This window comes from Anoplolepis gracilipes, chromosome 10 (genome assembly GCF_047496725.1).
Source record: "Anoplolepis gracilipes chromosome 10, ASM4749672v1, whole genome shotgun sequence".
Taxonomy (NCBI): domain Eukaryota; kingdom Metazoa; phylum Arthropoda; class Insecta; order Hymenoptera; family Formicidae; genus Anoplolepis; species Anoplolepis gracilipes.
Window position 1 is genome coordinate 7,755,574 of NC_132979.1, and position 13,112 is coordinate 7,768,685.

The 13,112-nt window shown below is 32.1% G+C and overlaps 3 protein-coding genes across 4 annotated transcripts; 1 reads left to right on the forward strand and 2 right to left on the reverse strand.

Moving 5' to 3' along the window:
* Window positions 1-4: 4 nt before the first annotated feature.
* Window positions 5-3,795, forward strand: Phers-m (Phenylalanyl-tRNA synthetase, mitochondrial). 2 transcript variants are annotated; one of them, XM_072901360.1, is made up of 6 exons: window positions 5-312; window positions 440-716; window positions 1,923-2,041; window positions 2,123-2,856; window positions 2,987-3,279; window positions 3,372-3,795. In XM_072901360.1, exons 3-6 carry the CDS (start codon window positions 2,037-2,039, stop codon window positions 3,660-3,662), a joined length of 1,323 nt encoding a protein of 440 aa, XP_072757461.1. In that variant the 5' UTR covers window positions 5-312; window positions 440-716; window positions 1,923-2,036; the 3' UTR covers window positions 3,663-3,795. The 2 variants fall into 2 exon arrangements, with proteins under 2 accessions (XP_072757461.1, XP_072757460.1); XM_072901359.1 differs by lacking the exons at window positions 5-312; window positions 440-716 and adding an exon at window positions 1,698-1,835.
* Window positions 696-1,606, reverse strand: Bcn92 (LYR motif-containing protein bcn92). Its single transcript, XM_072901365.1, has 2 exons — window positions 1,477-1,606; window positions 696-1,169 (listed from the first exon to the last, which is right to left on the reverse strand). Exons 1-2 carry the CDS (start codon window positions 1,557-1,559, stop codon window positions 977-979), a joined length of 276 nt encoding a protein of 91 aa, XP_072757466.1. The 5' UTR covers window positions 1,560-1,606; the 3' UTR covers window positions 696-976.
* Window positions 3,796-4,560: 765 nt separating the features above from the next.
* LOC140670636 (probable phospholipid-transporting ATPase IIB) lies at window positions 4,561-12,587 on the reverse strand. The gene is made up of 12 exons (XM_072901356.1): window positions 11,755-12,587; window positions 9,044-9,188; window positions 8,659-8,931; window positions 8,304-8,546; window positions 8,031-8,219; window positions 7,371-7,954; window positions 6,879-7,295; window positions 6,265-6,809; window positions 5,929-6,169; window positions 5,539-5,705; window positions 5,252-5,455; window positions 4,561-5,170 (listed from the first exon to the last, which is right to left on the reverse strand). The coding sequence occupies exons 1-12, from the start codon at window positions 11,925-11,927 to the stop codon at window positions 5,037-5,039; spliced, it is 3,315 nt and encodes a 1,104-aa protein (XP_072757457.1). The 5' UTR covers window positions 11,928-12,587; the 3' UTR covers window positions 4,561-5,036.
* Between the last annotated feature and the right edge of the window lie 525 nt (window positions 12,588-13,112).

Here is a 13,112-nt window from a genome sequence, read left to right on the forward strand (position 1 = left end):
TGGTAGTACTGAAAAATCATTCATATACGTCATTGACTAAGGAAAAAATTATTTACTCAATCATATGCGTATACTCTTTCATTCATATTATATTTCCAGTTAAAACGAACAGTTATTTTGCACTTTTTGTGTTAGCATAGAGAATGTGAGAATATATATATATATATATATATATAATTGTTTAGAAGAGAAAATGAAGCTTCGGGAGCGTAATTAAATGGAGATTTTATGTACTTAGGATGCAAAAAAATCTTTCCATATAAAAGTTATATACACATTTTTAAAATTTTTTTAAATATGTTTAATAAAATAGTAAGACATTTTTGCAACATTTGCACAGAATATTCAATGTATTTTTTTATTTAACATTGTATGAACTATTATTTTTCAAGATTTTATATATATGACAAATATTTCTTTTAGTAATTTTTTTTTACAGAAATAATTTTAAAGATATATGTTGTTATGCTGTTCATTTACTTGTAACACACAATTGTCAGTTGTAAAACCATATCGTGTCGAAAAACAGATCCATACAGTATATGTATTATAGGATTAACAAAATTATTTAATTTCTTAACAATTTGAAGAGATATATTTACAAATATATGATCTTACATACATATATAAATAGAAAGACTCCATATACATTACATAGTGATGAAAACTGAAGTATCGTTGCAAAGAATTACAGAATTTGTTTTATGAAGAAATTAGTAAGTAATTACAGAGTTTTTCTCTTAGTTAAATTATTCTTACATCTTCTTAATCATGAAAATATCTTGTAATAATTTTTAAAAATAGTTACACTTGACATAATGATATTAAATTAAGAATATGCTGTACTTGAGAAATTTCAAGTTTGAAAATTTGTAGCTAGGTGATTTAAAAAATTCCCTCTTTACAAATTTTGATGAAATGCAATATCTATATTACAGCCTTAAGTATTATAACTATTATTTTCTATTCTATGTCATTATGTATCATGTAACTGGCTTTTACTTTCAATCACTAATGGTCTAGTATTGTAAAGACTGCCTAGTATGACTTGTCTCTTGATCATTGCCAGTGTCTCTTGTCCTTTTGTGTAACACTGCTCAATCTTTTCTTCGTCAGTTAATAATTTACTCTCCTTGAATTCGTATCGTATCTTCCTCAGAGCGTACATTCTGAAAAATAAAACAATTTATGTTTATTTATATATATATTATTTTTAATATTAAATTACATAAAACGTGATAATGTTTCACAAGATCTATGTCGCCATTACTTGCAACAATTATTATTTTTTTCAATTATTTTAACCTAAATTTACACAGCTGTAATAATATAATTTCATGGATATTTTTGAAACAGAACTGAAAAATTGCATCTTTTTTTCAAAAATATTATTTTAAAAAATGTCAAAATAAAAATTATTAAGTATTTAATATAGATTATTGAATGACGATAATACATGTAACTAATATATTATACCTGTAATTGTACGAGCTCCATTTTTTGCTTTCTCGAATTAAATTTCGATAAAGATTCAAAATCGCGCTTCGACTAGGAATCATTATTTATAAAAAAACGAAATTTACGCTTTATACTAATTTACATAGAGCTATCCGGCTATCACGCAAACTTGCTGTAACAGTAGCACGTGGTTATGTCGGGGCATCGATATATATATATATATGTCTACAAGTTTGATAATTTGAATGTTGAATAGTGTCTGTGGAAATCGTAATTTTTTGTCAATATTATTAATAAAATATTATTCAAAATATCAGCACGCAATCAAATGAAATAATTGCTCAATTACAAGTTCTATCTGTTCTATTGTGTTTTATGTAATATTAAATATTTTTTTACATTTATTTACATAACCTTCTCCATATTAATATGTATTAAAAATTGTGAAAATCTTTCCTTTGCAGTTTATGCAATATACGCTTTTCATAATTTTACATTGAAACAATACATAACAATTTCAAGAGATATCAATGTGAATTGATACATATTTCTGATGAAAATAATAAATTAATTCAATAATGTGGTACGTAATGTAATATGTAATAATACCTGAGCATATTTCATTCATCTCTTTAACTAATATTTAAAATATATTTTTTTGCAGGTATACTAATAAGTGTCACTTTTGCAAGAAAACACTTGTAAACAACATTAAAGCGATCTGTAGGAGAACATCTACTATTACAGTGAATGTTGATAAAACTGCCAATGAACTGGTACTTTTGGGTCAGAAGTATATGACAGATGATTGGACAAATGTCACTCCAAATATCATCAATAAATTAGGAAGAAACTTGCATATTAAGCAACACCATCCACTGTCACTCTTACGCCAGCGCATTGTAAACTATTTTTATGGACAGTTTCGCAGTAAAAGCGGAACACCGTCCTTTAGTATCTATGACAATATATGTCCTATTGTGACAGTTATTCAAAATTTCGACTCTCTTCTTGTACCAAAAGATCATCCAAGTAGGAAGAAAACTGATTGTTATTACATAAATCAAGAAACTTTGCTGAGGGCACACATGACTGCGCATCAGGAGGAGTTAATTTCAATGGGATTGAATAATTTTCTTGTCATCGGGGACGTGTACAGACGTGATGAAATTGATAGTACGCATTATCCGGTCTTTCACCAGGTTGATGCAGTCAGATTGCGTACATCGGAAGAAATATTTTGCAAAGTGAACAATTCTGAAAATCTCAAGTTATTTGAGCATAGAGGAATAGAAAGTGTTGAGAAGCAAGGTTGTCACACCTTAGAAGCTGTGAAAGTAATGGAGCAGGAACTGAAAAATACTTTAATTGGCTTAGCACAAGTTGTCTTTGGAAAAGGTATTTATTTCATATTTTTGGAGACAATACATAAAAGCACATGTATTTTTATTAATTTTTAAATACTTTTTGCCATTACAATAAAAATAAGAGACTTGAAATCGAGATTAAAAATATTTTTTGTTAATAGAGATACAATGTCGATGGGTTGATCAATATTTTCCATTCACCCATCCATCGTGGGAGTTGGAAGTATTCTATAACGACAAATGGCTCGAAATATTAGGCTGTGGAATTATGCGCCAAGAGATTCTTCAGAAATCCGGTGCTGTAGATCGGATCGGATGGGCATTTGGTCTTGGCTTAGAACGTTTGGCCATGTGCTTGTACAATATTCCGGATATAAGATTATTTTGGAGTAACGATGCGGGTTTCTTGAATCAATTTAAAGTAGACAATCCTAATGCACATATAGAGTACAAGGTAAGATAGATATTTAAAAAAATATTTCTCGAAATGTTGTGAATTATGTCTACATATTTGAAATAACTCGCATAAATATGTAACTTTTATAGCTCATCAGCATATATCCTTCTTGTACAAACGACATAAGCTTCTGGTTGCCACAAGACGGAAGTTACTCTTCTCAAGATTTCTATGACATAGTTAGGGAAATAGGTGGCGATATCATTGAACAAATTTTGCTGAAAGATGAATTCACTCATCCAAAGACTAAAAAGACGTCCCATTGCTACAGTATAGTATACAGACACATGGAACGTACTTTAACTCAAAAGAAAGTCAACGAAATTCATGATCAAATAGAAAAAACAGTAACTGCTAAACTTAATGTAATTGTTAGATAAAGTTAACAATAAAACAGTTCTAATAGAATAGTATTTATATATAAATAGATTGTACATATATTTAGAAGATTAACTCTATGAATAAATTACTTCAAAAGTTATTATTAATTTTAATAAAACTAATTTAATAAAATGTAGACATAAATTGTATGAGTAATCAGCATACAAATTGTGAGTCAGATTAAGGAATATATTATTTTATTTGCAAATAAATTAATTGTAAACGCATTATACATAGTAAATAATAGTCTTCTAAAAACAGCTATTATATTATCTGTGGTATGCTTTATCCACATTAGTGATAACAACGATTACAGTATGTTCTACATGCTTGCAGTATATACATGAATATAAAACATGTTACGTAATCCAATATTATTATTTATGCGCAACATATATGACTGAGAATATAAATAACAATAAAAGATATGTGCTTTTCATGGAAAAGAAGAAATCAAATTTTGAAAGATAACTTAAAAAAATAAGCTCTTTGAAAATAGGAGATATCAGAAGTTCTTTATATAACAACGTTAGTGCAAAAAATGCTGTTTTTTAGTAGACGTATGTTTGCAAAAATCACAGTTTTTGTTTCTGATACTAAAGTTCTATCATTTAATTACATTAACTTTCTAATAATTTTTTCGAGTAAAATGCATTTATATTTCTGATTACACAGATCAAGATGGTTTGATCCGTGCAGATACTTCAAAATGTTACTACATGAAAAATTCTATTATGCTTAATTGGAACACATTCAATTCATATTTTAAGAATAAGCGATAAAGATCAAATATATAAATGCCACATATATATATAACATACTTAAATGGAAGATGTGAATTTGGCAATGCATTCGAAAATATAAATTATATGAATAAAAGAGAAATATAAAGAAAAATTGATATAAAAGGAGTCATGTATTTAACCTAAAGCAAAGATGCATAGTAGAGAAGCTTGCAGGAAAAATTAACATTATACATAACATGAAAAGTTGTCAGTTTTACTTTTATAACAATTTTAATCCAATCCCAATTTTTTTTTTTAAGTCAGTGTGCAAATATAACACAAGAAAGACTTTAATCTTATTCTGCAGTATAAGCATTCTTCTGTTACATTAAGTCTTCATTGAGACTAATGTTACAAAAATCGTTTGATTGTTACAAAAATAGTTGATTGATATAAAAATGTGTTCACGTACTTTTTTTTTTTACTTCGTTAAAAATTAATTTAAGCAATATTATTATATTAACTGGATTGGATTAGAGACATTAGAAGGAAAGAAAATTTGTATGTCTTTTTCTCTGTTCTTTACATCAAGGTCATTTTATCCTCTCTTGTCATTCATATCTAGATTTATGAACTTTCGCATAAATTTTAGGATAATTTAGTGTAACTAGGAGGCGAAAACTTCTTCCTCAAAAACTTCAAGATGTACAGTGGCATGCAAGAAACTAACGTGATCACCAATACTTTCCATAAGAAGTCTGTTGTCTTAATAAATTCAGCATCTATATCAAATATTAAGAAAAATTATTAATGAGATGAATTTATATTTAATTATCTTTTGTTAACAAATGCTGCGAACTTACCGAAGTAATCTTTGAGGACGATCAAAGACAACAAATAAAGTGCTAGAGAGAAGATTTCTGCAAGTATCATTATATGATGCCAGGTTCTAATGGTCAAAGCAACCATTATTAACTCCGTCAAAACTAGCGCCGAAAAACTAATAGCTACTATATGAATGAATTCGTCCTCGAACATTATAAGTGCACCATACATGATTACTCCTCCTGAAATAAAATATTTTTATTTTTTTTATATATATTACATCTTACACATATTATTTAGAATTATAATTGAAATTGAAACAAACCTTGATATATACTTATCAAAACCCACATAAAAAATGTTTTATATGATAATGAGCGGCCTTTACTAAGCTCTTTATAAAGTTCTGGATAGGTAAGCGCCACTTTTCCCGATACATCTTTGTCTAATACCAATGAAAAGACGGGAAACATGGTATATATTGTAGCGTATCTATAAAAAATTTTTATAAACTTTACATAAGGAACTTTGCAAAATATTTCATTTTAATAAAAACAGCTGTGTATCTCGTAAACTTGATATCTTAAAAGTTATTGTTTTCATTAAAATTGAATATCTTGTTTAGTAAAACATATATAAACTGTAAAACAATTATCAGAAGATATATAATATTTAAATTTAATTTTTAGCATGATACAGTATTGATCGTACTTACCCTACCATAAGAAAACCTTGATATAAAGCAACTGAAGACAAATAAAAAACTGCAGAGAATACAGCCTGCATAGTTGAAATTATCAGACCACGATGTATGACAAACTGACTTAATGCAGCCGATCGCTTGTAACTTCTTCTACCGTGGACTAATAATAAATTAGCAAGATGATTAAACTGAGAGATTGAAAAATCTGCAGCTAGCGATGCTTGTCTTCCCTCCAGACCTTCGAGACCAATTCCTATAAGCAAATACACACAATAATAATACATAGGAAGAATGTAATATACATAATTGGATTATCTAAAAGAGCAAACACATATATACAATACATACCGGCATCTGCAGCTTGTATCATGGAGACGTCATTACCACCATCGCCGACGGCCGCTGTTCTTTTGCCAGTGTGTCTTTGTATAAGACTGACAACTTCAGCTTTCTGCGTCGGAGAGCATCGGCAGCAGACAACAGCGGGTGAACCACAAGCAAGCTCGAGAAATTCCTGCTCGTAATATTGCAAGCACACCTCCAGAGAATCGCCGCTGATAACTAAGGCACAATCTTGCTTCTTGCGAAATGTATTCAGCTCCAAGTGAGCATCAGTGCGCGTCACGACAGATTTGAAAACATGTAACCCTTGAGTGCGCGAAACTAAACACGATGATTTTGCTATACAAGTTGCAGTCTCCAGCTTGTCGCCGGTCAACATCCATATTTTGATTCCAGCGTTCCTCAAGAGCTCCAATGTAGGCCTCACCCTATCTTGCAATCTATCCTCAACGCCGGTTACACATAACAGTTCCATTTCCCTTTCAAGACTCTCCACTACTGCCGCAACCCTCGATACACGATCGCTGACGCTCATTCTCGCCGCATTATACCTATACATAATGCCGATTAGTGATAATTATCATTTATATTTTCACTCTCTCAAAAAATGTAAATGCTACCTTGCTTCGAAATCAAGATACTGATCTTCGGTTAAATTTTTTTTTGCCACAACCAACGTTCTAAGACCCTCGCGTGCCATGTTTTCACACACCTCTTCTAGCCAATCGTTATACTGTACAATACCGGACATAACGACATCAGCACCCTTCAAGTAAAACACGATCTCGGAGCTGGATTCTTCCTTCACGATTATTCCCATTCGCTTGGTTTCCGATGTAAAAGGGAATATTTGCAGTATAGTGTAATTCAATATTTGACCATTTAAAGTCTTTAACTGCATCGAATTTAGATCTCGTTTGACCAGAGCCAATCCTGTCTCTTCTGTCCATTTCACCAGAGCCACTTCGTCCGGACTGGAAGCTTGATAATTACGTTTCTGTTCAGGCGGATAGTAATGTTGATCCGCTTCTGTTTGACTGAAACATTAAAATTTAATTATTGATCAAAAATATAAGACATTATTTTACAATTTGTTAATAAGAGAGTAATACCTTTGAATAGAACCTGTATCTCCAGTTTCTACCGTTTGTATGCTCACTGAATCCAGATTTGAGGATTTGTTTACCTCGTCATATACCGGAGTTACGTTGTGACACAGCGCTAGAGCATGCACGGCATCATAGATCCGGGTATTCTCGGATCTTCTTACTTTTCCGCTATGCAAAGACAGCGGCCTCACCGGAGAAGTCTCCGTATTGATTGGATAATAAGTCTTCAATACCGATGTCACTTCGTCGAACGTTTCCTGACTATAAGATATAGTGCCCAAATGCAACTTCTTGAACACCATTTTATTCTGCGTTAACGTGCCGGTCTTATCACTCAGCAAATACGATATACGCCCGAGTTCTTCCGGAATAGTGGTTGTTCTCACTACCGTACCAGCGATATCCTTATCTCTTTGTATACACCAAGCATAAAATGCCTTGCCCATGTCCAGATTCACTCTTAAGCTGATTGGTATAATGTAAGAAAATAGCAGAACAAAACGAAACATGTAACGGTACCACGGTCCACTGAATCCTTTCAAGCACATCATCACAAGTGCGAGTCCTATTACTGCGCAAAATAGTACCTGTCAAAATATAATTAATAGATATATCAACGTTCTTATACATATATTAATTTTAATGTAAAAATTTCTACAATACCTTTGTCAACTGATTGATTTCTTGATCGAGCAAACCGACTTTTGATCTGATTTCTGAATGATTCATTAGAGATCTCGTTTCCTGACCAGTGTAAACAACAATACCAAGAGCAGAGCCTGATGCCACAGCTGTATTAGCCCATAATGTGTTGTCCACACCCAAGCTCTCTTCACTGCTATATCCGTCATACTAAAAATTGAGAAAATAATTATGTAAAGAAAACATTGAAAGAGATTTTCAGAATAAGATTATGCAAGAGAATTAAATTCTCACTCTTGAAAAAGTGCCAATAAAACTATGTATATCCTTTTGAGGCTTTTCAACGTATAAACTGGCTTTAATATCAAACAACTGAGAGTTGTTTTCTAATTTTTGCGTTGCAGGCACTGCTAATCTTAATTTCCAATCCGTTTCTCCATCCAGCTGATCGGTACGTACAAAACATGCGCCAGATTTTTCGGTTGTGCGTAATAACACCAAGTCAGCTGGTACTCTCTGACCCTTCTCCACTATTACCTTAGAGAAAAGGAAAGTACAAATATTTATTTATAACTCTTATTGTGTAAGAAAAAATATCAAGTTGAAGTAAAACTTTCCGACTAAAGAGAAATACTTTGATGCGACTTACCAAGTCGCCTACTCGTAATTTGGAACTTGGTACTAATTCTGGCGTATCAAAACCTTTTACTAATCTATAATATTTTTGTGCATTAACTTCTTTGTCTCTTTTATATCTTCTAAAATCATCGACAGCTTCGCGGAAAATTGTTACAAATAAAACAAAGCACAATGGTCCCCAATATGTGTACAAATACCCTATTCTTATGTCTGGTATGAATTGAGATATAGCCATAAGCAGAAAGTATAAATTCAAAAAGAATTTGAATTGCTGAAAGAGAACCTATAAAATAGAAATATAATTATTATTGATTGCTATGTTTAATCCACTTTTTTTTTTTTTTAAATACAAAGATTATCATTGTTATCTATTATCGTTAATGAGAAAAACATACCAAAGGCAAGAAAGTAACAACATTGTATTTTTGATTTCTTATTACATTGGTGGGAAACTTTTCGTGCATAGGTTGCCCAATATGGATAACTCTGGCTCTTAATTCCCGTTCTCTACAACATCTCCTCCACATCCAAGTACAACATCTGCAATCGTAAGAAATAATTCCAATTCAAAGTTTATATCTAAAGTTGACAAAATAAATTTTTTTTTTTCAAATTTTCCTATCATATATATTTATTATTATCTGACATATCGTTTGCAAAAGTATTATATTCCAAATAAAAATTTTAATTTGCAATGTGATGTGATTAATAATCAAGCATACAAAAGTAGATTTAATCATTAGACTTGGTACAATAGAGTCGTAAACCAATCACTAAGTTAAATTTAAAGAATAATCTAATCAGATTAATTAATTTCTTACGACTCTATTGTAGAGCAGGTCTTAAAGTCTGAAGAGCATAAACAAATTATGTGTCGTCTAACGCATTGATCGAACCAAGTTGCATTCGTGTGTGACATCGACTGTCACATATATATATATATATATATATACATATATATATATATATATATATATATATATATATATAATATAAAAAATTGTTATTGTAAATGGAAAAGCCACGAAGGCGATGATTTTCGCGTCGCGAAAGACGTCCGGAACAATAGGTCAAGTATAAAAATCGACGCTTCGATTTTTAGTCGTGATAAGATATATGCGTCACCTCGACCAAGAACTGTCATTCCGTGGCTTGGATATTAGCGGGATGTCCTCCTTGGACATCCTTATAACGTTGCTCTGCGTCTCCATTTTTAGATTATTGCTTCATTAGAGCACGGAAGGTTGCAATGGCACGATTTCGCACGCTTTTCTTCACAAACGTCACGGAAATCTCTATTACTATCCGATGAGACTCGTCAATTTATTATCGGGATACCAACAATATTATGACATCACGCTTCACGAAATACACGAGCGCAAGATGCGCCTAACGCGGGAATGTCAGTGCAAAAGCTGAACCACTCGCGATTGGTTGAATTCGGTCGATAAAACAGTGTGCAGCCAATAATCGATCGCGTAAAAAATATTAGCTCGTTTTTACATCCCGCGAAATATCAACGGCAACTTTTTCTTATCGAAGTGTGTATATCGAAACAATTTGAAAAATATTAACGAGCATCAGGGTCTTTTTGGACCATCGTAAAAAAAAAAAAAAAAAAAAAATAAAAAATAAAAAATTCTTCAGGTAGGATTACACAAGATAATTAAGTTCGATAAAATAATTTATATATAACGTTAAAATTATAATTCAACAAATATGTTATATTGTTATTTGAGGGATTTATTAGAAGCTTAACCTAACCTAGATAGAAATGTTATCGAAAAAAAGTGTTATAACATTCGAAAAATTAAAAGAAAGCATTTGTCCGAAAATTTCTCTCTTTTTTTTTTTTTTTTTTTGCATTAAAACTTAAAGAATTTTTTATTTACAAGACAAGACGTAAAGTCTTGAAATAATTTTACATTATTAAAAATGGTAAATACATTTTTTTTTTTTTTTTTTTTTTCAGAGATTGCGAATATAAAAGTCAAGAGATTGAAATTTAGGTGTCATGTTGAAAACTACAAGGTAAACACCTACGCTCAATATATGTTTGTAAGTGCTAACGAAACATGTCAATTCTAATATTGGCAGTGATTACCGAAAGACTCTTCTTCTCGGAAGTCTTACATATGCAAAATGTCATCCCGAGTAAGTATACCACGTCAAATGCGAGGACCGAATACTATTTCGAGCACGCGTAGCTTTCGATCGACCGCATTTTAGTATTATGTGAGATTAAGCTCCGTTGTTTCATCGATTTTCGGTATATATAGATATAGCGATTAGCAAACAATAGACTCGTGTTTTTAACGCAATTAGTCATGTTTTCGAATCGATTTTATTAGCAAGAAACGATTATAACGCGAATTATAATTGTTAATTGAATTCTAAATAAATTATATACTGTTTATAATCGATAAATGACATAAATGTATGTCGCGAAAAATTTTATTTTATTAAACCAAAATTTATTTCATATTTTAATTAAATACCAAATAATACTGCATGCCTTAATTCTACAAATAAGAACATATAGAAATTGATTTTAAAACATACATGCACCCACTATTATATATTTCGTGCATCCAAATATATTAAGTAATACGTATTTGTTGATATATAAAAAAAATAATAAAATTTATTAGATTGCTTGAAATTATATTTAAAAAAAATAGAGATTTATACGTGATAGATGAAATTTTCTAATCTACAAGATAAAAATAACAATGAAAAAATCTATCATAATTATAGTTTATAATTTTTATTGTATATTGTAGCCAGCGATATTAAAAAAATAATAAAATTTATTTAGATTGCTTGAAATTATATTTAAGAAAAATAGAGATTTATACGTGATAGATGAAATTTTCTAATCTACAAGAAACAATGATAAAAAAAGTAATAAAATTTATTAAGATTGCTTGAAATTATATTTAAAAAAAATAGAGATTTAGACGTGATAGATGAAATTTTCCAGTTTACTAGATAAAAATAATGATGAAAAAAATCTATCATGATTATTAATAATAACTTTTGTTGTGTATTTCAGAGGCGCGATGTCACGCGTTGCGAGACACCCTGTGGAGAAGCCGCGACTCACCCGCAGAGGCAGTTTCTCAGGTACTTGGAGCAATCCTTGATGCGCCGTCGCCTCGACGTCAGTTGCCTGATGCTGTCCTCGGACGGTTGCAGCAGGTAGTCTGTCTCATCATCGTCCATTTCAAAGTCCCGCTCGTCGGAGCTCAGCCGCAACGGCATCTCCTCCAGCCTCATGGCGGTGTCGAGGCGGCGGCGCGCTTTCTCGTTGCCTGTTTTTGTTTTCTTTTTTTTTTTTTTTTTCCTTGCAGCACCCACAATCTACCCTTGTCGACGGGTCACCTCTCCGGCTCGCTTTCCCTCTCTCTCTCTCTTAGTCTCGCGGCGAGAGGGTGAAACGCGCGGTTAACTGATGATGCGGATTAATCGTCGTCGCGAGATCGCGCGACCAACCGACGCACGGTGTCCACGGCACGTATCTCGTCATCCTCTCGACCGGACCCGATGTCAATATTTCGAGGTTACACTAACGTCCACCGTCAATGTTTCCGGGCGGCGCGAATTCGCGATTGCGATCACGACGACGACGACGACGACGACGACGGCAGTGGTGGCGAGACGTCAAGAGTTCGCTTTGGCTTATTTACCACGCACTTACGCACACATGTACACGCCGGGTTGTACGTGCGTCTCCTGAGACGCGACTGAAAAACGTGGGGGGAGATGGTGAATGCTAAATATTCCCGAGACATTTAACGTATTTTTGCAGACGTGCAAGCGATAAGAATAGAAGGTCGATGTGTATTTTATTGTTATCGCTATTGACGTGAGAATTGCGCCATTCTTCTCGTACGCGGCAACGCGCCGCGTGTCGCCATCTTACTCGCTCAGCTGATCGGCACCGTTCAATGGTACGATTACATCATGCGCGACGGCTACTGCTTTCTGGGCGCGCTGATTAGAACGATCTCTAGGAACGCTACGATTATTATGCAGCCATTGGCAAAATTATTAGGCACCCTTAAATTTTCCGTATTTCTTATTTTCTTAATAGTATATAAATACTAAAGAGATTAAAAAATTTTAAATAACTATAATAAGATACAAAAATTTTTTAATGTACTGATAACGCATTGAAGTTGCTATCGGTAATTAAAAAAATTTTTTTTTATTACATTGTTTTGTTTCTTAAAATTTTATTGTATTTTTTGACACCCTGCAACTCGGTAGAAAAATTTCTCTCGAAAAATCTAAGTCAAGTTCCATAAACTACAACACTTTGCCGACAAAATGCTTTTTTTTAAACTTTCCTACAATTTTTTTTGGCCGAGATACATAATTTTTAAACTAAATCTGTATTTTTCAGACATGTCGATACTGGGCGAAAAATTATCGCAAACGAAAAATTAAAAACACATTTTA